Source organism: Calliopsis andreniformis, chromosome 3, assembly GCF_051401765.1.
Source record: "Calliopsis andreniformis isolate RMS-2024a chromosome 3, iyCalAndr_principal, whole genome shotgun sequence".
NCBI lineage: Eukaryota > Metazoa > Arthropoda > Insecta > Hymenoptera > Andrenidae > Calliopsis > Calliopsis andreniformis.
The window spans coordinates 20,646,804-20,674,767 of NC_135064.1; the positions used below are offsets into that span (position 1 = coordinate 20,646,804).

The following is a 27,964-nucleotide window of genomic DNA, read 5'->3' on the forward strand; positions in this document are numbered from 1 at the left end:
GAGACTTCAGGAACCTTTCTGAGTGCAGCTTTTATACGATTGATTGACAATACTATGTAATCGACATTTTATAGTCTATATTATGACACAAAATCTGACGTAATCGATTAATGAACCATATGCATTTCTCACATAGTTCCTCTGCTCCTTAGGATACATTTTTTTTATGCGCGTAACCGATTGTACGTTTTCCTCTATCATACTTTGGTCATTATCTTTCTGGTAGTTCCCTTCCGACATGCATCATTCAAATAGGGAAATATTACGTGTCACTAATAATAATTGAATGCAAGGAAAGTTAAGCACAATCGCAATCCTAGGTTATTAACACGAAGAATTTAAAAGTGGTGTTTTAGAAGAATAATTGTAGTACCAAATTGATTTGCGTACGATACCTGTCATAAGACAATATTTTATTAGATTTAATTTGGTAGTACAGTCTGTAAATATATGGATTAGGTATAGGTATAGTAGTATAGTTTAATTATAGTTAATAGTATAAACTACTCAAAGGCAATAGGAAACTTTTCATATCCATGTTTCTTCGATAACATTTCATTTTTCAGTCCTAAGCAATTCTGAAATATAACATACACTCGTATTTGAATTTTGTAGAAATGCTGCAACATTTTGTCAAATCTTGCAATCCTGCAAGCCTTGTAATCCCACAAATCTTGCAATTTTGTACATTTCCTGCAATAGTGACACAAGTGGAAAAATTGTTTCTAAAGTATGCATACAAAAAGAAAAAAAAAACGATTATTGTAGGAAAGGGAAATATTATTCCGTTTCTCAGAAAATCATAATTTTGAAGTTCTATCTAATGACAATTTACATGAAATGAGCGATGTATATTATGTCTAATTACAGAAAATGAGACGGCGTGCTAGGATGGTTGCTCTTGTAAAGGCGCCTGGAGCCATATGAAACAGCCAGTAATTAAAATTTTTTATCAGATTCTTCTTGAATTTCTAACAAAATAATATGTAAATTCTGTTAATGATAGGTAGCATAATCTCCCGATTTTCCAATCATTTTTTTAAACTTCCTGTGTTAGAAGTGAAACAGCATGATGTGATCTTTTTAATGGAATATTATTTTTAATTCGATTAATAAGAACAAATTCAGCGATATTTTACAATGTGATCTTAATGCACCTAAATATTGGAGGATTGTATGTTAAATGAAAAATACTCTTAATATGTCTCTTTTTGTTTATTTATATAGTTCTTCATAAAAGTAAATCAGATTCAATATTATTATAGGATACAAGATGCTATAACAATATAAGGTTTTTTTTCTCTCCATTTGTATATACAAATGTTTTTCACCTTTATTATCCTATGTTAGAAAAATTCTGTTTAATAAAAGTCATATGAAGATGCGTACTTACTATAATACGTAATGAACTAAAATATGAAAATCTATCAGAATAATAAAAGACAATAATAAAAACATATTACAAAAACTTTAAGGTATAATTAAACTTTATTTTTTATGGCTAAATACTATAATAGATAATTTAACAAGTTTTTGCATTAGACAATTTTATATGTCTATTACAATAATAAAGGAAATCAAGTATAGGAAAGAACTGTTTCCTAAGAACGATATTATATATAACAATGAGTAATAACAATGAATAACAGCAAATTATTTACTACAAACTTTATCCTTAAACTTCTCTGTATCTTTCCTGTTACATAACCTTCCTATACAAGAACTTACAATTTCCTTTTTCTGTATTTGTAATTACTTGTTCATTTTCTTACGATGATTTAACTCTATAGTCATATTTTTCCTTTAAATTTAATCATATTTGACGCTCCATACGTGCAAAATACTACACATACTGGAATACATGATTTATAAGAGGTTAAGAACATTTCATAAGATCAAACACTTAAACACATTTCCAAATATTATTTTAAATTGCAGGATATACAGAGAGTACTTATTGCAATAGCATTTCAAGATAAAACTTATATATTATACAAAATTCAACTATATATATGACAAAATGTATATTCCATAAATATAGCAAAGAAAGTTATGGTTAGAGTAACAGGAAAATAAAACATAATTGAGCTGTTAACAGGTCACAGTGATAAATTGCACTTTTTAAATTTTTTTTTTAATTTTAATGTCCAAGCACTTTATTAAAACTTAAAATAAATATAAATATTTTTGTTTTGTGAATTTAATCAAACATTCACACAATATTCACTACCGTAAGATGACAATTGTAAAAATGACACAGCACGAAAATTTAACCTTTTCTACTTCGCTTTACAATCATACAAATTTTTATGATATGCCATTATCGCATATATAATTGTAAACGAAATTAAGGCAACATGAAACTGTCATTGAAGTGCGATAAAAACCTAAAAAATACAGTATTAAAACCTCAATTATTCACAGTTTCTGATATTGGGTGTAATTCGCTACCGATAATGTCGATCACGCGCTGACGCGTGATGAGACTTCTGTCCAAGTAGTCGTTCACGCGTCATCGCGTGAGACACCTGTGTTTAGTTAACGGCGAGCTGTGCAGCTGGCAGTTTAGAAATAGGCGTCGTTTCAGACAGGCAGCGAATATACTAAACAGCGATTTAATATCAATGCTGAAGGTAATTGATTTATCAGTTAAAAGAATATTTCCAGATTTAACTAGCATGGTACTCCCGAAAATCGATCCTATGTGGCGATCTTATAACGAACGAAATACATAACATATATTAATTTTACATTTGCCGCTGACTTTTCGTAACGGTTGCAACCACCAGATGGCGAAGGAACTCAAACAGAAGTTGAATGCACAGGAGTTTCGAAGCTCTGGCGTGTGATCGGCAGCAAAATGGCAGCGAGTGACTCTATTACAGACGACAGCCTTTATCCGATAGCGGTTTTGATCGACGAACTAAAAAACGAAGATGTCCAGGTAATTCTAAAAGTGTTCAAATATCAATATTTCACAATGGTGAAACAATCGGTTAATTATCCTGCTTACAATCGCCCAGAAAAATAGTGTCAAGGCGGCTAGAGCGGGTGCATAGTATGGAGTAAAATACTCTCTCAGTCTCCTGTCACTGTATTAGTATTGTTGCATTTGTGATATTAATACATTCAAAATTATGAACTATTCGTGTAATAGCGTTCTTGTAGAAAGCCTCAAGTGTACAAGATCTATTTTCAAGGAAAGTGTACATACCTTAGGTAGAAGAGAGCTGGTTAGATGTTAGTTGGGTGAATCATAGGGGAGTCATTTGTACTATCATAGAACTCCTTTTGTTGCAGTTACGGCTGAACTCGATCAAAAAGTTATCAACCATTGCCCTGGCTTTGGGAGTTGAACGAACACGCAGCGAATTGATACCATTTCTAACAGATTCTATGTACGATGAAGATGAAGTTCTGCTAGCTTTGGCGGAACAGCTTGGACAATTTACTCCTCTTGTGGGAGGTCCAGAATATGTACATTGCTTACTGGTATGTATTGTTACTTTTAAAATATTGTTTAACCCTTTGCATTTAATTGGTGCCTCAAAGGGGACATTATTAAGGGAGAACATAAATTTCCAAGTGCAAAGAGTTAATTATGTTTAATAATTTGATGAGGTATCATTTTTTTTACTCTTAAACAAAGTAATAAAGAATTTAAAGTAGGTCAGTGTGAACAATACATTAGCTGTAGGTTTAACAAATTTCATCATTAGTGCATTTTGTAGGAAATTTGTATTTCTGATTTAATTATAAATTAATTGTCTTTTTATCATGGTGGAATAAATCTTTTTACAGAAATACAATATCTACATTAGTTTAGATGCATTCAAAATAAGAAAGCAATAGTTTGGGATTACTAGTTTGTTGTATGATTATTAATTATTAACAAGTTTGTTATTCTAATATAGAAACCATTAGAAACTTTGGCACAAGTTGAAGAGACTATAGTTCGAGATAAGGCAGTGGAATCTCTCAGAACCATTGCTGCTCAGCATAGCCCAACAGATTTGGAGGAACAGTTTGTCCCTTTGGTTCAGCGTTTGGCAACAGGAGATTGGTTCACATCAAGAACGTCCGCATGTGGTCTATTCAGTGTTTGTTATCCAAGAGTCAGTCCATCGGTTAAAGGTAAATATAAGATATAAAAACGACAAATTTTACAAGGATATCAACTTGTTTTATTTTCATAGCATGTTTACGAAGTCATTTTCGTAATTTGTGCCAAGATGATACACCAATGGCACGTCGATCTGCCGCTTCAAATCTGGGAGAATTTGCAAAAGTTATGGAAATTGAACATGTGAAGGCAGATTTAATTCCAATGTTTGTTATTTTAGCTCAAGACGAACAAGTGAGAAATCTAACATTAATATCTATAGGAATTATTCTTATGACATTTAGAATATTACTAAGGCATATTTATTAAATTGCGTAGGATTCAGTACGTCTTTTAGCTATTGATCCGTGCGTTAGCATTGCGGATTTGTTACCACAAGAAGATGTAGAACAATTAGTTATGCCCACACTTCGACAGTGTGCAGGAGATCAGTCATGGCGTGTACGTTATATGGTGGCAGAAAAATTTACCGATGTAAGATTTCATTAAATATTTCTTCTTTTTCATGTATAAATCATAAACGTGAAAGGAAAAGGGATGAGAATATCCTTAATTTTTATTAATAAATTTCATTTGTTATAGCTGCAAAAAGCTGTAGGTCCAGAAATTACAAGAACAGATCTTGTACCAGTATTCCAAGTATTATTAAAAGATATAGAAGCAGAAGTACGCGCTGCAGCAGCTGACAAAGTCCGTGACTTCTGTCAGAATCTTGACAAATTCCACCAAGAGTCTATTATTATGACAAATATATTACCAATAGTTAAAGAACTTGTATCAGATCCAAACCAACATGTAAAATCAGCTTTAGCAAGCGTTATAATGGGCCTTAGTCCAATACTTGGAAAACACAAGTGAGTAAATACACAATATTGTATTATATTAATATTACTAAGTATTAATCATACAATTTCTAAATTTACAGCACAATTGAGCATCTACTACCGTTATTTTTATCACAACTCAGAGATGAATGTTCAGAAGTCCGTCTGAACATAATTAGTAATTTAGAATGTGTAAACGAAGTTATTGGTATACAGCAACTTTCACAATCCCTTTTGCCAGCTATTGTAGAGTTGGCTGAAGATTCAAAATGGCGAGTAAGATTAGCCATCATAGAGTAAGTGTTCTCTATAATGTATTAAATTGAACATGTACATTTCAAATATTAAAATCTATAACGTACATTTTAGATATATGCCGTTACTAGCTGGTCAACTTGGTGTTGAATTTTTCGATGAAAAGTTAAATTCTTTATGCATGACTTGGTTGGTAGATCATGTATATGCCATTAGAGAAGCGGCTACGTTAAATTTGAAAAAACTAGTAGAAAAATTCGGCCCTGAATGGGCACAAAATACTGTAATACCTAAAGTTTTAGCAATGTCGAGGGATCAAAACTACCTTCACAGAATGACGTGTCTGTTTTGTATTAACGTAAGTAATATTATTAAAGTACAATGTACTATGATATTTCGATTTTTATATTTGTGCTTTTGGTGTCCGTTATAGGTACTGGCTGAAGTGTGTGGTCCCGAAATAACAACAAAAGTGATGCTTCCAACTGTTTTAGGAATGGCTGCTGACAATGTTGCCAATGTACGATTTAACGTAGCCAAAACTCTCCAAAAAATAGGACCTTATCTTGAACCTTGTGCAGTACAAGCACAAGTCAAACCTGTACTTGATAAGCTCAATACTGATAGTGATGTTGATGTGAAATATTTTGCATCAGAAGCGATGGCAGGCATCGCAGGTAAAATATTTAATATAAAAATTACGAACAAATTAATTTAATTCGATTACAATATAAATAATTCATTGCGTTCCTTGTGTTCTTCATTTTTCTTTATTTTAAAATAGAGAATAGTAGTCTTATGTGTATAATACAAATACTTGTATCATGTTCCAGTATAGGTTGAACAAGGAAATTGCATTTAAAACTTATCCATCACTATTCAACCCCAATCTCAAAAAGTATCATGCCATAATATCTACACATACACATGGCAACAGGTAATATTATTGCACAGGCAAAGCAGATTAATGTCAAGGAATATAAATTTGAAATTAGTAGTTCGTATTAAACAATATTTTAAGTTCTATTGTATCTGTATATCAATAATTATATTACTTATTAAATATTCAATTTAATTGGTAAAATGTATTTCTTAAACATACCTAAAATAATTGTCTGAAAAATAATATAATATAGTAATAATAATAGCAGTAGTAATAATGATAATAAAAAAAAAAGATACCTCAGAATCATTCCTAAAATCGGAGACCTCATTACAATCTGTTTCGCATTCACAGATCAAAATTTTTATTTCTGTCTTTTAACAATCAGTATTTTAATTTGATATATACGTAACATCGTTAAATATTGTCTTTGTAAACAGAACAATAAAATTAATAATCAGTAACAGCTTTTTGGTTTTGCTTCTTTTATTTAATAGTCAACTTGCATATCGTACAATTTGTATTATCACAGCTTATCGCTATTTTTTTCTTTCTACATATACATGCATATGGCTGATGTGATGCGTATTTGTATTTTTAACACTTCTACAAGAATAAATTCAAACGAGCTGTCTTAAATTACAAATTACTAGTATGTTTGTATCCTTTCTGTAGCACAGTAAAAGTAATATTAATTTATTTAATCGGAAATTTCAAATAAATCGCATTAAATATAAATATAGTTACCATTTAAAACATTCTGTTAATAATTCAAGTATTTTATGTTTAATTTTGACACGTACATCAGCCAATACATAATACAAAATAGATGTAATAAAAATGGTATTTCTTATTATATCATACAGATTTATCTTAATTTTATATTCATTAGGTATTATTTTACTTTTGTTAGTGTTTGTGATACAATTTCTGTTGTGTGGTTTATAAATGAAACATTCAGTAATCGTTAATGGAACCACCATATGATTGATAGAATTATTCTGAATGTACATTAAAAGTAAATTAATTCATTTTATCGATTACAAATGCTTTATGCATAAATTAATGCCATATTTATGTAATTATTGAAAGTGTGATGTAACTATAGTGTAATAAATTAATTTCTGTTTCCAAATAACGAATGAATGAGTTTATTCATTCAAAAGTATACTTTTGTACCATTATAATAGTACAGAAAGAATGTAACGAAATGTACTTGATAATAGTATAACAATAACAATATGTTTTTTCAAGAAAGAAAATACATATAATTTGTTTAATTATAGTACTATATACATACATACTTTACAAAACTAGAAGACATATGAAGGACGAGTATTTTCAGATATAAAATTCGTATATCCTAAAGAGAACATAAATTCTTCCTACTATTTTAAAAATGTTACACATGTATATCGAATTGTTCTTAACTGTAACACTATTCACATTGTTTCTATTCTCAAAAAACCACATACCATTGCAGCGAGAATACAATCTTTTTATCCTATATACGACGATTATATATTAAGATTCTATTTTACATTTTGAAAAGTTCATTTTCCTTTTACATATTTTCCGTATAAGTCTTATATGTATATATATATATATATATATTTATTACTACAGTTACCATATTTATACTATACAATGAAAACAACTTATTTCACTTTTTTATCTATGAAAATATGGTAGTTTCAAAAACGATTGGAAACTACATACTTGTTTCTTTTATACTCTTTAAAATTTTCACTGTTTTTGAATAATCTTAATCTAATTCATAAAACAGAATGTCATAATTTGTAAAACACTTATGGAAATCTTATTTTTTGTCGTATGCTCTCTACAAAATAATATTGATATTGGATCTCTACTATACATTTCCAAAGCTACCACTTTATTAGTGTTAATGCAACAATCTAAAGTAATCCAAATCTTATTAGTAAAATAAACTTTTATACACACGAATATCTGACCAGTATTGTCTTCAACGAATATATAATTAAAATTATAAATCGTTCATAGTAAAATATTAATTTACTACTGGAACAAGAAAATTAAAATTTCAAGATTTGGCAATTCATTTCTTTTTTAAAGCAGCAATAAATGGTCACACAATATATGTATTTCTGTGCCTTATAAAGTAACTATTAACAGTAGTTACTTTAAAAGTTATTCAAAGAATCATAGAAAAAAGTTGTGTGTACGTAATATACACATTATTTACATCTACTTAAAATTTTAAGAATATCTACCTTTCCTCGGTTGCATGTCTTCATAAATAAGACCACAACATTTCAGTTTAATGAACAAGTAGTGATTATATTGCGGCTGTTTCAGACTTTGTTAAGTCAACACAAACAGTGTGACTAATAGTAGATACGTGTGCAGTTCCATTATTATCAGAACTGATAATATTTAACGACGAAATTTTGGCACGTTGATATGCCACTACGGTATTCAAACTTAAAAATCTAAAAATGTAGTTCTCGATTAATATACTTCTACTGTACAAATACTGAATATGAAAGTTAACACTCGTTTCTAACTTACCTTATACAAACGTACATTACTAACAATGCAGTACCAGCTGCAAACATTCTAATAATAGGGCCTTCTACTAATTGAATAAGTGTCCAAGCAGCAGCTGATGAACCACACATCGTTGTAACAATAGCAATAGTTTGCAAGCAATGACGCGAAGTTATACTATTCTGCCAATCCAGTCTACTTGCATGTTCAACATTGTACCTTGCACCACACACTTTGCAACTGAGATTATCAGTGTTTACAGAACTCTAAAAAATAGATGGAACATACAGAATAATGCAATAAAGTCGAGAAACTCGGAATTAGAATATTAATATTATTTTATACATATACCTCGACCAACCAACGACGTAAACAGTTATGATGAACTGCACTAACATCGCCTCTACACTGACAAGGTTGTATCAGTGGGCCAGCATCTTGTCTATCACTATCATAACAGATCCAACAGTCTTTGCTACTAATCGATGTTCCATCTGAGAACAGTGCAGCATCCTGTTCGCTACTTTTATCTTGTAATTCAATTTCTTTTACATATTTCGTTTGATCGAATTTGTTTAAAATCCGTTTCGGATTTAAAATCCACAGTTGCTCAGGACTGAAGTAGATACTCATTAGTACTTGTAACAAGCGTGATATTACAAAGAATAATATTGTAAATTGGTAAATATAGAACGTACCTAAAACAATTCCATAAAACACATGGAAACCATAATATTACTCCAACTTCAATGACACGGAAAACAACGTCATGCCAATTCCTGCTATGTAAAGGAACTCTGTAATAAAAGTAAATGAATGTAAGTTTTGTAACATTTAATATAATTACAGATAGTTTATATACTCTTTTAACTTACTTAGTTTTCCAAAATTCACTAAGTGTTTCACTGCACAAAAATCCAACCACTATAAACAACATTAAAGCTTGTGATAGCAGCCCAACACGAGACTGATGTAATTGAGAAATATTTATTTGTTGTTCCACTTGTGATGAACATGAGGTACTCGGAACAGGGTCAAACAGTTTTGTAGTAACTTGTTCTTCAGCATTCACTTTTAAGTCATCGTCCATCCGTTTATTTACAATTATATTGTTCTGATTGTCATTTAAAAATCCACCTCGAATCTTTAAAGAGAATTATTTTAATAAAATACTAGAGTTTATAGATAGTGTACAGTAACAGAGGTTTGTGTAGATATTTTTTTATGCTCATTTTGTTTTCAATCTAACATACCTTAAAATATACTTCTACTCCATAGATTAAGAAAAAGATGACAACAATAAACAAAAGCACCGCATAACATCCATTGAAGACATTAGTGTAAAAGCTCTAAAAAATAGAAAAAGTGAAGATAAACTAAATTATCAATATGTAATTTAATTGATAATTGATTAAGCTTTCACTTAATTTACCTGGTATTCCTGTGAATATATTTGAACTGTTATAAATTCCGCCAAAAGTAGGGAATACGTCAATACATTAAATGTAACAAAACCCATAAATGATTTTGAAAGAAATTGTGGCCTGTCCCATGAAATACCTCTTAAATGAAACAATTCTGCCCAAAAACATACAATTAATGAAGATCCACTTAGAACAAGAGGATAATAGGCAGACAGTAAGCTTCTAGACCATCCTTCTTTGAACGCTGTCTGTTAATAAATAAGATTACTGGAGCTTTTGCAATTAGATAATCATTGCTATCATTAAAGATTAATTTTTTGCTTACTGGAGATGTGAAATATGCTCCTCGAATTAATGATGCTAGAAACACAATAAAATATAAAACTTTCTGTGTGGTAACTCTACAAGCTCTTAGAAAAGATGGTGCTTTCATTTTTTGCCACTCAGCAATAATACACATGATAAGCTGTATCAGGCATACAAATGCCAATATGAAGAATATACTTGCAAACGCAATATAATAGCTAAAATTTGGGACATGACAGTCCAATCCATCAAATTGAATCTATAGAGAAGAGAAACATAAACTAGTTAAAAGCATAAAACAAAATAAAATTTTTGAGAACTTTTTGAAGAATTACCTCGCACACGCAAGTACCATTGTGGCATTCGCCATGTCCAGAACAATTTTCTTGACCACAAGTGTCATTCCATGCCATCATCCCAAACTTAACTAATAAAGTCAATGGATTTTGCGTACTTAAAGCAATCATTTGTTCCATGATCACTATTTGCAGTAAAGACTGCTTTCACACAGCCTTACATATGATCTGTTAGACACAATAACCAAATGTTAAAATGTTTGAAATATGTAGAAACGAAAAATTAGTAGTAGATAAATAGTAAATGTTTACAAATCACAATAATTGGCAAAAGATATAGTCCTTTGAGCAAAACAAATCCTGTTTGTGAAAAACCCTATTCCCAAGAAAATTACATCCTAAACTTAAACAATGATTCTTCAAAATATTGACCAAAATGTTAAGTAGCTAGAAAAAACAAAAAACTGAGTAGTATTAGCAAATTAGCAATAGTTCATGCATTTCTATTTTGCGTTTTTCCGTATGCAAGAATTCATGAATAAAAATAAAAATATAAGCTGCTTATTTATAGTCTACTAATATCTATACAAACGCAAGCATTTACAGAACAGTATAATAAAAATCATAAATCACAAAATTACATTACAGAAAAGGTTATTATTACATACCACGACATTAATTTATGAATATTTACAAACACTATAAAGTTCAACATAGTATAGCAAAAAATAAGTGGAAGAATATTAACTAGACGGGAACACAGTTCAAGTATTACTCAGACTCACTATTTAAATGTTGTAATTCACCCCTAACACTTTTAGTTAACGTAAATACAATAAAGCAGTCCTGAGCTGACTGCAGTCAGCAAGCACAGCCACCTACGCAATAATTCGGCGATTCGTCAACTGTCAATACCACTGCACTTTTAATAAGTTCTGACATTTGGTCAAATACTAATTGTCAAGAAGTCCTTCAACATTTTCTGACGAAACCAATAAAAAATGACTATAGAAACGATATTATTAAATCGAAAGCTCAATCTTTATAATATACTTCGCCTCTACTGTGAATTGACGTTCTCTCCAATTCTCGTTTTCTGCTGTTCTCTGCTGATCCACCATCGATCATGAGATAAACTCACTCGAAAATGACAAAGAAAGCTACTATGTTGATAAAGTAAATAACATTCTTACCTTCTTTTAATCTATTAATAGTGTATCATAATTTGATGAATGTTTATTTTTAACAGATACATACGTGCATTTTATAAAATAAATTGAATTACGTCATTTTAGTAGTATTTCATTATATTATCTAAGATATTTTTTTAAGAATATTTATACTCGCTATCAGCATGCAACTCGATATACTTTCAGATTTAATTAAAAAGAGTTATCAATGCATAAATTGATCTCAGAAATTTTTTACAAACTTGTTTATGTATCTCGTCACTAGCTTATAGCGACTAAATACACATACATGGTTCACAGATCATGTAAATGTATGTATATTTTCGTCGTGATAACATTTTTAAATTCTGAAATTTATTTTTATTGGGACATGTTTTTTTGTCGTTTGCATAAAAGATCAAATATATTTAAAAGATTATCAGTTTAGGAACACATTGGTCTTCAAAAGTTCACCTCGAAAGCTATCTAGAACTTGGTGGATTTAGGTTCGTAAGTTTACGAACGGTTTCTAGCAGCTTCCAGGTGATATCTATCGACGTCGATGTATGACGAGACTTACGATTTAAAGTTCGTTGAAGCACTGTAATATTTCATTCGTAAAAGTATGTGTTACTTAATGATTTTTCTTATCAATTCTTTTTATAATTAAGTCGACCAATATCTTTCCTTAAAAGAATATCAATGTTACATAATATCTGTTTCATGCTTATTATTTCTTACTTATATTAACCTGTCATAGAACATCGTATTGATCATTGAACAAAAGTCTGATTTATATGTCCTTTTTCTAACTGTTTCAACGTGAATTGTTTTTTAATTATTCAATGTCCTTTTTTATAGGTCTTCTCATTTATAGAATTAGTAGCAATATTATTCAAAGTTGTATTAAAAGGTAATATTAATGTAATCACTAATAGTATATTATAGGAATAATTATACTTGTCTATGTGGACAGTTTTGTGTTATATTATGTATTTATAACTGACAGTAACATTTATGTTTCAGATGTCGGAAGGACGTCTTGCAAAGCCTCAGCTCCGCGATCTTCATCGCTCATATGTAAAGAAAGGTTTAGTAGGAGTGTTGATAACAGGCTTTCTCACAGCTGCTGCTTTTAAAGCCCTAATTGCAGATATAGAGAGCAACAAGATTGACAACTTTTACAAGTAATAAAAACAACATACAACCCTTTATATATTTTGCCATTTCCACATTGTAATAAATATTCTGTTTTTTTTTTAGAACTTATGATCCAATGAAATCACTAGAAAAAATGGAGAATGCTGGACTTATGGATTCTCGTCCTCAGCAATAAATGTTATATACATAAAAAATATTAGTCTTAATAAAGATTTTCCTGTACATATTTAATAAATAAATGTGATTAAAAGTCATATACTTGGTGATACTTGGATTTATATTGCTTGAGTAAACGTAACAAGTTTGTCGAGCAATAAATCCTTACTCCAAGTTGCTCCATGTAACAAATTCAGTTAGTATTTGAATTTTTTTCGTTAATACATTGTATTTATTTTCAACAATTATTTATAAAATAAAGATTAAAGTATATATGTTAATTATATCTCTTCGTCGCAAATATATCTACATCTGTGAGTTCTTACTCTTGCAAAATTAATTCCGAAATATACTAATCAATGACGACGATAGTTCAAAGTCGTAAAAAAATATTTCGCAATGTTTTGAATATTAAAATTTGTGTTTATTGTTGCTCTATTGTAAAATGGAAAAAAGATAGAATAATATATATTTGTAAACGCAATAAATATTATATTGAACCCAATAAATCGAGGCAGTCTAGGTTAGGAAATTTCAATATTAAAATGATTGGCAAGATGGCGCCTCTCAAAATACCCAGCGTGCCCCGCGCGATTGATTTGCGCATGTCAGTTGTTCGCATTGCAAATGGCGGCTCCTTGTTATTGTTCATGGCGTTTTATGACTTGTCCCTTTATATTACCGATTATGTCGAGTTTTTTCGTGATTCCTACCGCGCGCTGTGTGCAGAAAGCAAAGTAAGACCCGCGCGGCATACGTTAGATTGAAATTAGTGCTCTTGTGGTGTGGCTGCGTGCATTTCGGACGCGAAAAATCCCGCACGAAGTTGGAAAGAAATGGGGTAACGTTAAAATTTTCTTGTGTTCATACGGTATCGAATTGTTCTGTGCAAAGACTAAAGTGAGGCTCGTTGGCCGCTGTGCGGTTCGTTCTCGTCATTGAACACGGTCTCGGTAAGCGTATGCAGTTACGGGGCATACAGGGAGGCTGCAAAATAAAAATGTTCAGACTTTTGACGGTCTATCTTGAGCATGCTTGAGCCCACTTCACGTACACCTCCCCCGACGGACAAAATGGTGGCCCCCCCGATATCCAGTGTTCTGGATGCCTTATTTTGCCAAAAATTCTTATGGGAACCGCCGAGACGGGCCACCGATTTATCAAAACGCCACGTTCCGAATAGCGCGATAATTTGCATTTCATGTCCGATCGAGAAAAGTACTCTATAACCTATTTTCATCCATATAGAAATTGTGCCCCCGTCTTCACGGCCCAAACGATTTTAATTGCAGTCCGCGAGTGGTGAGACTTGATCCAAAAATCGTTTGTTTTATATAATCCTGTCGATTCGGTGGACATCGGCGGAACGATTGATCGTTAATCGTACGGTTTTTTTTTCATCGATCCCTGTAATTTGATGGAAATCGTGATCAAATTATAACCTAGTAATGCCCGTTGGCCTCACTTTTTGTTTATGCACTATGTTTTCGTGAGTGTTTTGTTTCGATAACAGTTGTCAAGTCCACGTTTAGGCTTGATGTTTTTGATAATGTGTTTCAATTTAGAGAATTGTACCATTCATTTAGTTAATGGTGCTTCGATTTATTTTGAAAATATTCTTTTTTTTCTGATCGAGTTGCCCGTGGTGTTTTTCATGGTTTTACCATATTGTGTACCTATTCTTGAATGGGATTAGAATTTTTTTTATACTATGCTTTGTGATGATTACTGACACAACAAAACAGTATTGAAAATTGGGTGGTATTATTGCAATAATGTTAAATCTGAATATTGTGTTTAATTTGTTATTTCTATAGTGGTACTTGGATTGTTAATGGTGTAACGTTTTATTTTCGTTTGATATTTATTTATTAAATTTAAATGGATATTACATTTGTCCTTGAGATGATATATTGCTGTTAATATGTGTGTTAATTGTAATGTTAATATGTATATATTGACAATAATATTAATTAGTTGAACACATTTATTTGCACTTTGTTAACATTTTTAATTGTTCAAAATTGTGATTTATTAAAGTTTAAGCAGATAATAATTATATAATAATTATAAATATGTGTACAGTAATCATAATAGAGTCCTCCAGAAGTAAATATAATAATTCAATAAATTTTTTCAGTAGTTAATTTTTAACTATTTTTTTTTGTTTGCATTTTGTTACAAGGAATAATTAATATCTATATATGTAATATATTCTTTATAAATTTATTCAGAGAACAACATAATTATAAACAACGAAATTATTCTATATAGGTTTTTCCATGAAGTGCAGATTTTATGAAACCTTTTATAAATAGTAGTAGTTATTAAATTAAATATTCAGTAAATTAATGTTTATAAGTGTATTTAAATATATTCACTTTTATCTTATTTCATATATTCATTTTGTTATGTCAAAATAAGATCATACTAGTTTTTCCTTCCATAACACTTTAATTTTTCATTTAATATAATTCTTTTGCAACAGTAACTGTTCTAGGAATTATAATATATGTAATAGAAATTTATTATTTTGCCCTACAGAAACATTAAGCATATTTATTAGTGCTGGAGTGGGTCGGGCTGTCGGTTTACAACCGACGGACAAAGATCTTGTCACCATATACTATAGCAATACCCTGAGGCGTTTGTAAGCTCTCTGGGTAGTTATGTGATTTGTAGTTGGTATGTATTCAAATTTATTTTCTGTTAACTTAATAATTGATGCTAATAATAGTAAATTGGCCAATAAAAAGGAATGAATACTTAATTTTCTATTTTCAGTTAGTGTTTTTAACATTTATAACAGTAATAAGTTCAATTAGTATATTCCTATTAAAGAAAATTTATCAGTTTATTATGCATTTTAGTCATGGCGGCTGATAGTGATGGTGATCTGATTGAGACGGTGGTAACGTGTGAGGGTAACCTAGAAGATCCTGAGTTTCCACACAAATTTAAAATTATTGTTGATCATCTTAAATCTTTGCTTTGCAAAGGTAAATGTTATGAAACAAAGACTATTTTAAATTTAATATACTGATATTATATACATGGTACTCAGTACTTGTAGTTATATGGATGAGATTATAGCATTCTGTAATTTGTAGACAAAGAGGATGGTCTAAGGGTAAATAAAGTAGAGCCATGGAATTCAGTTAGAGTCACATTTTCAATACCTAGAGAAGCTGCATTACGTCTTAGAGAATTAGCAGCTCAGGGTTCTCCAACACTTACACAGCTTGGAATTCTTTCGGTGCAGGTTGAAGGTGATCAGGTAATGTATACTCATTGATATATTAATCTTTCTAAAATATTAATTGGTTTTATTTTATGTACACATCATTAATTTAATTTTGTCTCATTTTAAGTTTATTTGTTATTATTAAAAGAATTTTAATAAATATATAATATATGACTTCTGTATATTAGGTAATATCATTGAGGATAGCCAACCGCTATAGTGGAGAGGCACAGGAAATTGTGTTACATTCAGGACCTTCACAAGACAGTGGTGCCAAATCTCAAAATGAACCCACTAGCAATACAACTAATGCTGACAGTGATCCTCAGACAGCTTTACCTGGTCCAAGTAATACATCTAGCATTTCTTCAGCATTACGTAATGTGGCTCAAATAATAGCATCTGGTACATTTCAACATGTTCTAATGAAATGAAGATAGTTTCTATTAGATCTTTAGGTAATATGTAACACTAACCATTTTTCTGTTATTTCAGGTACATCATCAGAAAAGACTCCACAGTTTCGTTCTCCAAATGTAGTTGCACCTACAGACTGTGATCCCATCCCACCATTTCTTGCAAAATCCGTACAGTCGACCTCAGGCAATAGTAATGTTGGTGCCTCTGGAAATCAACCAGTAACTAATCCCAGTGCGTCGCCAAGGAATAATTATAATGGTCCATTTCCATTTGCTAGTATGACACATGCTGCTCAAGCGATACATAATCGCGAATCCCAAGCAACAACAATTAAAAATGCTATGCAATTTAAGCATCATGTGCAGCCACCTCCGCCTTATCCTGTTCAAGAGAATTTGGCGACAGTTACAACGTTAACAACTGGCCATACTACGACACAATCAGTCGTATCGGTTGGCCAGTTGACGAATCAGTACAAGTCTTCGATTACCACCGCATCTAGTCTGTCACCAAACAATAATAATCTGGCAGGGAATTCAAATGGTAATGGAAATCAGGTTGCTCTGTCCAGTCCACTCCTTGTGAATCTTTTACAAAACGATGCTGGCACGCATCCGAACAATGTGATACCTGGTCACAAAATGTTACCACCAGCTGTTATTGATAGTTCCGGAATTACTAATCGTATGAGAACTACGAAGAAACCAACAGTTAGAAGAAAAGAACTATCCTCGCCAAGTGAATCGCCACCAAATCTAGATTCACTTAGAACAGAAGATCTCATCGGCGGAACTACAGTCATTCCTGACTTATCTCAATCTTCTACATCTGCATTTGCAACCGTTAATGTTAATCAACCCTCGACAATTCCTCAGCAACATCCGGTTAACGTGATCGGCACAGCTGGACAAAATTTAACGCAGCAAGTAGTGCATCAAACTTCTACCAGCGGACAGATACAGCAATCCGCATCGTCGTTGCATACTCAAGTACAAATACAACAGAAGTTTCCCATTAGGCAAGAATTGGCTTACAGACCTACACAAGTACAGTTGCAGGGTCAGCTACCAATTAGACATCCAGTGAATGGCCAGCATATTCGAACACCTTTACAGCAACGACAGTTACTGCTTCAACAGCAACAGCATCAGGTTTTGTCTCAGCAGCAACAGCAACAGCAGAATATAAGTGCCCCGCAATTGCTCACGCAACAAACTTCAACTCAACAGCAATCCTTGATACAACAGCAGAATATCAATGCATCGTTACAGCCCACGTCAGTTTCGAATCAGCCGCTCCTGCAACAACAGCAATTGATGCAACACTCGACCGTGAGCATGAGTGTTCCACAGCAACGGCTAAGTTACTTAAATAACCAACGTCAACAAACTCCTCCGCCGTACTCGCGACAGCCGGTTCCGACGCAGTCTCACGTAGGGCAACAGAATCAAGCGCTGAACGTGCAGCAACAATTGCATCACAATCAACTTAAAAACATGAATGTTAATACTAGTGCTACAACCGATTTCCGTTACGGTCAGAGTCAGAATATCCTCAGCAGGAATTACCAGGTTGCACCTACTAATGCTAATGGGACCACGTGGAACGCACAAGCTAATTCTATTCCACAAGCTGCTCAGGTCAGTACTACGCGTTTGCCTGCTACGAATCAGGTTTCAGGTGCCTTTTCACAATGTGGATCTCACGCTAATCACGTTCCGAACAACAATATCGCTTCGCCTGCCACGAAGGTCGAAACTTCCGAATCTCCCAAGGATGAAGAAGAGACACCTGAACCAGAGTACACGTCCACTGGCAAAATACGACAGTTTCTTATTAATCCTTTAACCGGACACTTGGAACCGATGCCCAGCGAGAGCTCGGATTCGGAGCCAGAGAGCGCGGTAGATAATCAGGATGATTTCTTTTCCTTTCCATCGCCATCGAATGACCGATCGAATTCCATATTTTCCGACGACGATGCAGATAGCAATTTTTCGAGGAGAAACGACACGACAACAAATACAGATCAGTCGGATTCTGAGACCACGGTGAAATCTACTGCCAGCGAGGGTAGCTTGAAGCACAGTAGGATAAAGTCCAGCAGAGAAACGGCGCAGAGCCCGATGCCCGGTGAAAAGATCAAACTGAGGCTAAAATTAGAGAAATCTGAACCTGTTACACCGGCTTACAAAGTTGACGTTTCATTCGTGAATACACCGCCGATCAGGAAAGCTGACAAATCGGTAAATAAAATGTTTACCGCTGGTATTCCTAATTCTGGTACCGGTGATGAACCAAGAGTGCCTCCATTACACATTTCCTTAAGAGGACGTAATGCTTCGGTAGTACAAAGAAAAAAGGAAAAAAAGTCGCTGAAGGATGGGGAGTCTGATTCAAGTATAAAAAAGCGGGGAAAATTGAAGAAAATGAAGGAGTGTATAGATGGGAACAAATTACTGCAGAAGAAGTCATCCTTAAGCATGATTATAGGTACCTCATCTGCGTCCAAATTACCCTTGTCCAATTCTACCATGATTAATAGTACCAACGCTATTAGCAAAGTTAACAATATACTTCAAACTGTTGTTTCGAAACCTAATGCCTTAAAACAAGAATTGCCGGTAGATGTTGTACGTGTTCAAGCTGGTATCACTAAACCGAGTTCAAGTAAAACCAGCGATGTTGATGATATACCGCTGAACAGTAGAATACCGTCTCCCTCGAAACATAAATCTGCTGTTTTAAATCAAACATTAAATACACAACAGTCTTTAACAAAAAATCAAGTTGAAATGGATGTTCCGAATCATATGCAAGAACATAAAATAGGAGGAGGTAATTTCAATAAAATTGTTGTCTTTTTTGTAATTTTGAAACATGAAATTGTTATTTATAAATATTTTATTTTCTTATATAATTGTTTTCAGGCAAAACCAAAAGAAGAGATTCAAAAAAGAAATCGGAATCGGGTGATGGCTTACATCGAGAACAAAATTTATTATCCGGTGGTAGAATTTTGGATAATCAAGCAAAATGGAGGAAACTTAATTACAAGGGTGACTCGAGCCAATCTGTGAGAAAAACAGATGCGCTGTTGGGTGGAAATGATTTCAACACAGTGAAGAAAGTGGGAGAAATTAGAAGAACAAGTGATAGTGACATTAATAGGTCAGCAATTGAAAAGAATAATACCTTGAACGCTATTGCTTCTAGATTAACAGAAGTGAATGGTGTAAAAAAGGATTTAATTAATCAAGAAAAGAGAAGAAGATTAAGTTTAATGGACGAAAAGGATCTGCATTTAGGTGGTAAATATCTGATTTATGATTGTAATGTCATTTTCTAATATCCATTTAAGTGTATTAATTTTCATTTCTTTTGAATCTGTTACAGAATCTCAAGATACAGAGGTTGCACATTTTAATAGTCAGAAGATCATCCCAGAATGTTCTTCTGCTACTGCGGGTTCAAATCCAAATGCAAAACCTGTAAGCAATACACCATTTGAGAATGAAACCTCTGGATTAATATCTTCAAATACGTCTGCGCAGGGCGATTCAAATACAGCAACCAGGCTTGAAAATAAAGCATCTGCTCACGTAGAAACTGCAGTGAAGAATGCACAGTCACCTGTAAATAGGATTATTTCTGGGAAAAGTAAAACAGATACAGATAGTTGTAAGACAAATTCTAGCATCGCGGCAAAAGGTCAAACTATTAGTCAGAAACTAAAAAACCATATGGTTTCAAAGAGCGACACAAATGCTACTATTAACAGGCATAATAAAATAGAACATTTCGGTCATAAAAGAGTGATACAAAACCATATAAAAGTCGACAGAGCTGCAGTAGAAAATAAGATGGATAATACACAAAGGATTAGTTTATTGAAAACTATGCAAGGTTCGGTAATAGGAAATTCAGTGGACCAAGTTCCCAGATCCCAGAGCATCGATATACCTTCCAGTAAACCAACTTTGCCAATCGGTGAGATCAATGTAACCGAAGCGAAAGTGAAGCAGAAGTTGCTCGAAACTACAGTTCCAATAGCAATTGGAGTAGATGCAAGCACAGAAAGAGTCAGCAGTGGAGGAGGTGGTGAAGATTCGGGTATCGAGTCGATGGATGCTCTTTCCGAAAAGTCACCAAACCAAGGGGAATCTCCTTTGCATAGGCCAGCCACAGAATCCGTAACGCAAAGCAGCACAAAGGCTGCTGTTCAAGGAGAATCTTCTCTACCAACCACCAATAAGAACGTGCCTTCCTCAACTAGTAGTAGTGATATGTGTTCAAATTCCCATTCGGAACTTATGAAGTCCAGTGGCCCACAAAGATTAAGTCCTGTGTCTGTAGCAAATTACCTTGAAAATCATTTAAATCGCAAAATATCAAATTCCAGTGAACACGACGCAAAAGACGCGACCAGTGAAAAATCAACGTCGACAGCATCGAGAACTGGTGGTCATATTGAGTTGATTGCTAGTTTAGAAGTGACTGACAATGGTAAAAGTGTGTCCAGCCCTTTGGTGACAGGATCAGTGACTGTTGTGACTACTTCTGTATCCAGTAACGTGGATAGTGATAACTTATTGCAATGTGCGCAGCAACAAACAAATGACTTTTCTGAAAAAGACAATTGTAGCGTTAAATTAGAGGGTTCAATTAGCCAGCATGATCAGGGTACGACAAACATTAAACATGAAGTGTCGCGAATCCCGGAAAGTGCGCCTGAGGACAATGTGAAAACGACTATAGATGGTAACAGTGCAATTAGATTAAGCGACGAACCTCATGGACAAAATAACAATGGTGTGCCTGTAATACAAAATCATATTGCTTATAGTAACATAAAAACAGAAAAACTTGATAATACAGTTACAGATGAGGCTAGTACAGTAGCAGATAATTCGTGTTCCAAAAGTCAGAGTTTCAGTTGTGAAATCAAAGTAGAGTCTAAAGTTAATACAAAAGTCGACGATACGAGGCAAAACGATCGATCAGATACTTCGAAAAGTTCTAGCATTTCTTTAAGCACATCTGTTAAGTTAGAACAATGTTCCGATCAAAACCAAAAATCTAATGTACAAAGCCATCAACAAATATCAGTTAGAGAGTCTTCTATGAATCTTCAAAAAGTTACAGATGATTTGGTTAAGAAAATTGTAAATGACGCGAACGATATAAGTGTAGGTATTCAATCACCCCTCGGTGAAGATCCTCAACCAATTAGAATTACCCCACCATTGTATACGTACTCTAATCCAGTAGTTTTACAACGGGACGAGACTCCAAGCCCGGCAGCACAAAACCCAGAAGTCGATTCCAGCGATGTGGAACACGTAAAAAGGAAACGCAGAAGAAAACAGGAATTGGAGGGTCGACAAGATGTCATATGCATAGAAGACAATGATGAGACACAATTCGTGGAAAGGTTGAACGCCAACAATTCGGACGACTATGTTAAACGACCGCCAAAGTCATTGCTGGAACAACTTCTGATCGAGATCCCGAATGACACCAATGAGAAAAGATCTTTACGGACTAGATCGCAGAAATTAAATAGTCCCGACATTGTAAAGACTCCGAAAAGTAGTCCTCATGGTCCTAATAAATTAGAAGAGAGACGCAGCATATCGCCATATGCTAAAGCAAGTCCTAAATTAGGAGTGTCCAAATTATCTCCTAATACGACAATAAAAGTGGGAAAACGGAAACGTCAGGAAAGTGAAAGCTCTGTAGCATCTAGTACTGCTGATGATCCACAACCGAGACCAGGAAAACGGAAATGTTCGGAGAACGCAGCGGAGCTTATTAAAGCTTGTATGGGTGTGGATGAAGCTGGTTCTTTGAAGAAACAAGTACCTGTTAAAGAAGAGCAGTCAAAGAAAGGATTCAGTATACTGACCAAGGCTAAGAAAGGTGTTTATTCTTTACTATCTATTTTTTCTGATTAATCAGTGATTTAACATGTAGGGTATTTCACAGGAAAATGTAGTCTATATGTATCTTAAATATTTACATTTCAGACACATAATTTTGCAATTTCTATGAGAAACTTGTATAATGTGAAATACTCTATAGATAGAACGGTTTTAGACGTGAGATGCATTTATTTTTTTTAAATTTTCTTATAAAATAACAAAGACTGCCAAAAACAGAATAATCAAAGTACTAAATAAATATTCCTATTTGTATTAAAAATAATTATTTGGCCGAATTACAGTCACGTGAAAGCATATACATGTATCTATGTTCGTATACATATACACGTATCTACACTTTTATTAACTTCATTTGTCGCCTCTCATTTAACGTCCATCTCTCAATCTCAGCCATGTCTTCTATCATAATAAATTACTTCTATATAACTTGCGTCACTGTCATAAAACTGGGCCCGATCGTTCTGCTACAAATGTTTTTGTATTTTTAGGTCCCATCGTGGTAGAAGTAGATTCGTCTGATGATGAGCCATTGATTGAATCTGTAGGAAAAGCGAGAATGCGATTATCAGACGAAACATCCACTCCGTCTCCAAAGTCTAAAGATCAAAAGTAAGCAACACCGGTGCATTCTTTTAGCAGCCGTGCATATCTGAATATGTCAGAGATTTGAGAGCCCTGCTACGTAAATAAATTTTTGTTATTCTAGAACAAATACAAGCACAACTGTTTCTGGCAGTCAAATTAATTCCAGTAATATATCAAATTTCAATGCCAGTAATAGAGTGCAAAGAGAGAGCCGTTTATTAACAACCAAGCAACCGAGTACAAACGCGGTAGTTACTGCTGGAAAGGAAAGGCTACGTGGTACTTCCGCATCCAGTAATGAGTCCTTAGGAGAAGTAACGACAAGAAGATCTGTTCGACAGAATACAGCGTCACCGCTAGCAACACCAGCAAGCAATACAAGGGGTGCAACTAGATCTACAGAAGATATTACTAGACGAAAAACTCGAAGTGGTGCTGGTACGTAAAACAATTTATTCGTATCATCAGTTATTAAGAATGAAAAGTCTCATTTGAAAATTCTTGATTACTGTCCATGGAAAATCATATTTATTATGTATAGGGTTGATCAAAGTTAAGGTTCTCTGGCAGAACAGGGAACCTTAGTTTTTATTTAGTCCTTTTATAAAATATGAAGTTTCGATGCTAGATTTCTCCACAAATATTCATGACAGTAAAGTGCTGTCTCCATAAGTGGTCACATTTCTGTACTTACTAGTTTGAATTTCGCTAAACCCTCTGCTTTGTTTTTGGTCTGGGCAAGATGGAAAAGTGTGAGCAAGTAGATGACAGCGAGAAGTCATAAATGAATGGGTGTCTAGAAGAAGGTCGTATGTTACATTTTATAAAATTTATAAAAGAAACAACTGGTGTAACATGCGACCTTCTTCTAGAGACCGCTTATTCTCACTTGTTCACTTGTTCACAGTTCTCTACCTCTCTTCGGGGGACGCCAGAGTCGTCGAATGAAGTATTTAATTCGATATTTGTTAACAGTCTAAAGTCCGCTACTACTTATGGAGACAAAATTGTATAATTTACAAATTGTGTACTTCACATACCATTTTAATTGAAAACACCTCGTACAGCGGGAACATTGTTTTAGTAACAGCTGAGGCAGCAGAGCAAGCAAAACGGAGGCGAATATCCCGAGAAAACAAATGACCTTCGGGAAGTGACCTTGACAGTGATTAGCTACCGTCGCTTGTCAAGGCCTATCCGACTGATTGTGTATCTGTTATAAATGGTTATGTGATCGCCGTGTGGCTGGACCCCACCTGGTGAAACTCTATGCGTCAATAGCGCACAATGCTACTGTACATGTAACAGGAGTATCGTGTTCGGAGTGCTGGATGGTATTCATACTTTCAGTTACAATAGAGCGTATGCTGAGTTTCATTCAATTAACTGTATAAATCTTATTATTCCATAGTAGTAACGCATATATTGGGAGCGAACTTATAAACACTTAGGGTATCGTCATTGTTATGTTTTTAAATGTTTAAAAACTTTCTTCGAGAAAACCCAGAAATAAAAATAACTTTACTATTCTTCTCGCCGTCTAGCGTTCTCAATCACACTATACTCCTAAAGTTTAGTTACTCAGACTAATATGCTCAATGCATTCAATCTTTCAATCTATGTAACTGAACTGACCCAAAACTGCCGAGTCAATGTGCAACTTTCTTTTGCCAAGCTTTTGTGATCCTGTATTTCATTTTTCTAAAAATCGAGATTTATTGGTAGACGTGTGAACGATTACGTTACGCTGTGACTAGTTACAAAATTGTTAGATCAAATACGTAGTGTCGCTCCAATAGACGTTAATATGGTAAGCATCAACGCATTGATTATTTAATCAAAATTAATGATACTTCGTACGAAAGCTAAAAGACTTATATTTCAGAGGAACTATTTATTTGTTCGGTGTCATTATTGGTCATTGATGATACAGGTTTATAATGGTAAAAGAAAGTCAAAATTAGTAATGCATTAAACATAAAATCTGACTGTACTGCCGTAAATAATGTATGTTTCTCAAAGACAAATTGCATTAACTGGTGGGGCTTAAGTCGCTACTCTGACAACTTCACTGATAGACTTTGTTGGAAATATTTAATTTACGTTTTTTAACGTTTAATTTAGTCCACCTATTACGAAAATGTTTTTTATATATAAATATTTACGCGTAAACGATTAGTAGTGATTCTACCGTAATTACATTAACTATTCATCGTTCTCTTACCTTTTCTGAGGATGTAAATTGAAGTACTTCTTTGAATCTATTTATATTCATAAAAAGAAAAAAAAACTTTCAGAAATATTTGTAGGACAATCGTAATTTTTTATATATTTACACAACGTAAATCACATTTATTCTAATCAATTTTTTCGTATGATACCGTGATAGCTAATAATTTTATTAAATTTAACAAAATTATGTCGTATACATAATACTACAAGATCTCTATTTTTCTTTTTAATGGAACATGGTCTTTCAGTAGGAAGTTCGTCTTGAGTTACAATATTGCAAAGGGCAAAGGTATAGGGTTATTAAAAAAGATTTATTTTATTTATGAAACATAAGCAGAACGTTGGAATAAATCGTGCATAAATATATGAAAATAATTATAGAAAACGATTAATACAATGTTAATTTGATAGGTAATATATGAATGAATATATTTTGTAAATAATTTCTTGTAAAGATACATAAAGCACCCCTCGTTGTACATATAAAAACTGTTTAAATTTTTATTAAATTAGTGATAATTCAAATTGTGCAGCATCATTATACTATTATTAATTATCCTCCGTGATTGTGCACTGAGAATACTAGTGGCACTTTTTTGACAACTTAAATAAGAATGTATATACATACGTATATATAATTATTATATATGTATGTATGTGATGTACATGAATTATTGTTTTTGTGAACAGATAATCTAGTTTTATATTGTATAAATGTAAATTATATAATCGAGAGTTGGACGTTCTAAGTGAGTCTGTGATAGCCATCATAGCACTTTATCTCGGAAACATGCATTTAAAAAACATACTGCTAATTTACATCACTTTCTGTAGAATTTTGTGTACGTCCCATTATTTTAGTTAAGTAACAAATGTATTGGTAAAGTAGATTGCTTCAAAACAGAAAAAATAGTACATCGTGGTTACTTTATTCTTTTGTACAATACCAAATCTTTATAACATTGTATTATGACTAAATTATAATTATTGTTAAATTTATATTAATATTTGACGAATAAATGAATCTTAATTTGCTTTAGAATCATTTACATTTTTTTAGAAGAATTTTTTTCTCCGAAAACACTTTTTTTTTCTTTTTTTTTTTTTTTTAAGTTCAAAACCGTACCCTATGTACCTTATTAATGCTTTGATGGCTATCAAACAATCGAAAAATATTTGTCATGTCAATAATGAGTACTGAATTTACTAATGTTTTACATAGGAAATATTTTAACAAATTTATCTATTGAGTGATACTGTAGCTACTCTGGATTAAATTTTCGTTGAATTTCTTTTTTATTTTTAATAATAAATTAAATTATTTAGTTAGAACATTGCTTGTTTATCGAAATCAATTTCAATAGACTTTGAATTATATATTGTAAATAGTAGTATGCTTATTTTACATGGTGGGAGTTCATGCTGTATATAAGAACATAAAGAAGTGAACATATGAATCGTGTTTAATTTGATTCATCTCTACATTGTAATGAAATGATGTATAATGTAAAGAATAATAATTTAATACCAGAATCGAGAAATGAACAGAACAGACAAGAATGTAATTTCAATGTAAAATATTTTCTTCAATATGAAATAGGTGATCTAGGGATTATTATGTTACAATTTTATCATTGAATATTACATTTATATAATTGTATAGATTATAAACAAACCAAGCTTTGTGTGTAAATATAAATATTTTAAAGATAAGTCAAATCTTTGCATGTTCACACAATTAAGGAGCTTTTAAAGTTTGTCTGCCATATAATTGCATATAACGTGTATGTATTATAATAAAAATAATACTAATACACCAAAGATCATATGTTGATTGTAATGTGTAAAAATTGTTGATATTCAACACGGTTTAAAAAAAAAAAAGAATGGTGTATTTGTGATGCTCAATAAATAATTGGTGTTTGTAGCGTGACTTGTAAACATTTTACATACCACCATTTTTGTGCAGACTATAATAATTATGCTAAGTAAAATGTTCACTTTTGTGCCCATTTATATACGTATATACATATATATATATAAAAGGAATGAATTATAAGCTCCTTAATTTTGTTTGCAATGCCACAAATATTTTATCATGTACATGGATATGCGTTTTAAGATCACAAACTCCAAATGAAGTTTCGATGACTTTAAGACCTACTATATGCAAAACATTTGTATTTTTAGTATTTGGTTAACTGATATAAATAGCAGTAAAAGTAAATGATTGATAATAATCCAACTGGATATATAAATATATAAATATAAATATATATATAAATAAAGATAAATATAAAAAATTAGCTACAATACTATATTTGTAGAAAACGATTGAGCACGTAAAAAAAATCGCGTTCTGATTATGAAGAAAATATTATAATTATATTATTACCTATTATTACACAAAGT

At 32.6% G+C, this 27,964-nt stretch overlaps 4 protein-coding genes across 15 annotated transcripts; 3 read left to right on the forward strand and 1 right to left on the reverse strand.

The window, feature by feature from the left end:
* Window positions 1-2,807: 2,807 nt before the first annotated feature.
* Pp2a-29b (Protein phosphatase PP2A regulatory subunit A) lies at window positions 2,808-6,463 on the forward strand. 2 transcript variants are annotated; one of them, XM_076393271.1, is made up of 10 exons: window positions 2,808-2,944; window positions 3,301-3,492; window positions 3,915-4,134; window positions 4,197-4,357; window positions 4,442-4,597; window positions 4,706-4,977; window positions 5,049-5,243; window positions 5,317-5,560; window positions 5,636-5,879; window positions 6,036-6,463. In XM_076393271.1, exons 1-10 carry the CDS (start codon window positions 2,861-2,863, stop codon window positions 6,038-6,040), a joined length of 1,773 nt encoding a protein of 590 aa, XP_076249386.1. In that variant the 5' UTR covers window positions 2,808-2,860; the 3' UTR covers window positions 6,041-6,463. The 2 variants fall into 2 exon arrangements, with proteins under 2 accessions (XP_076249386.1, XP_076249385.1); XM_076393270.1 differs by having other exon boundaries at window positions 2,809-2,944; window positions 6,041-6,456.
* A 90-nt stretch (window positions 6,464-6,553) lies between these two features.
* LOC143188816 (uncharacterized) lies at window positions 6,554-11,849 on the reverse strand. Of its 8 annotated transcripts, XM_076393274.1 has the most exons (11): window positions 11,694-11,708; window positions 11,309-11,622; window positions 10,680-10,868; window positions 10,364-10,603; window positions 10,047-10,286; window positions 9,868-9,963; window positions 9,490-9,758; window positions 9,313-9,411; window positions 8,966-9,230; window positions 8,636-8,880; window positions 6,554-8,556 (listed from the first exon to the last, which is right to left on the reverse strand). In XM_076393274.1, exons 3-11 carry the CDS (start codon window positions 10,818-10,820, stop codon window positions 8,403-8,405), a joined length of 1,749 nt encoding a protein of 582 aa, XP_076249389.1. In that variant the 5' UTR covers window positions 10,821-10,868; window positions 11,309-11,622; window positions 11,694-11,708; the 3' UTR covers window positions 6,554-8,402. The 8 variants fall into 8 exon arrangements, with proteins under 8 accessions (XP_076249389.1, XP_076249393.1, XP_076249394.1 ...); XM_076393278.1 differs by lacking the exons at window positions 11,309-11,622; window positions 11,694-11,708 and adding an exon at window positions 11,834-11,849; XM_076393279.1 differs by having other exon boundaries at window positions 10,364-10,398; window positions 11,523-11,755.
* Window positions 11,850-12,277: 428 nt separating this feature from the next.
* Window positions 12,278-13,224, forward strand: Cype (cytochrome c oxidase subunit cyclope). 3 transcript variants are annotated; one of them, XM_076393724.1, is made up of 4 exons: window positions 12,301-12,432; window positions 12,671-12,722; window positions 12,836-12,996; window positions 13,073-13,224. In XM_076393724.1, exons 3-4 carry the CDS (start codon window positions 12,836-12,838, stop codon window positions 13,143-13,145), a joined length of 234 nt encoding a protein of 77 aa, XP_076249839.1. In that variant the 5' UTR covers window positions 12,301-12,432; window positions 12,671-12,722; the 3' UTR covers window positions 13,146-13,224. The 3 variants fall into 3 exon arrangements, with proteins under 3 accessions (XP_076249840.1, XP_076249839.1, XP_076249838.1); XM_076393725.1 differs by lacking the exon at window positions 12,671-12,722 and having other exon boundaries at window positions 12,278-12,432; XM_076393723.1 differs by lacking the exons at window positions 12,301-12,432; window positions 12,671-12,722 and having other exon boundaries at window positions 12,827-12,996.
* A 616-nt stretch (window positions 13,225-13,840) lies between these two features.
* LOC143177025 (uncharacterized) lies at window positions 13,841-27,885 on the forward strand. 2 transcript variants are annotated; one of them, XM_076374768.1, is made up of 11 exons: window positions 13,841-13,967; window positions 15,671-15,811; window positions 15,997-16,125; window positions 16,237-16,403; window positions 16,559-16,775; window positions 16,866-19,628; window positions 19,721-20,101; window positions 20,187-22,712; window positions 23,224-23,344; window positions 23,442-23,758; window positions 24,388-27,885. In XM_076374768.1, the coding sequence occupies exons 3-11, from the start codon at window positions 15,999-16,001 to the stop codon at window positions 24,402-24,404; spliced, it is 6,636 nt and encodes a 2,211-aa protein (XP_076230883.1). In that variant the 5' UTR covers window positions 13,841-13,967; window positions 15,671-15,811; window positions 15,997-15,998; the 3' UTR covers window positions 24,405-27,885. The 2 variants fall into 2 exon arrangements, with proteins under 2 accessions (XP_076230883.1, XP_076230882.1); XM_076374767.1 differs by having other exon boundaries at window positions 24,405-27,885.
* Window positions 27,886-27,964: the final 79 nt, after the last annotated feature.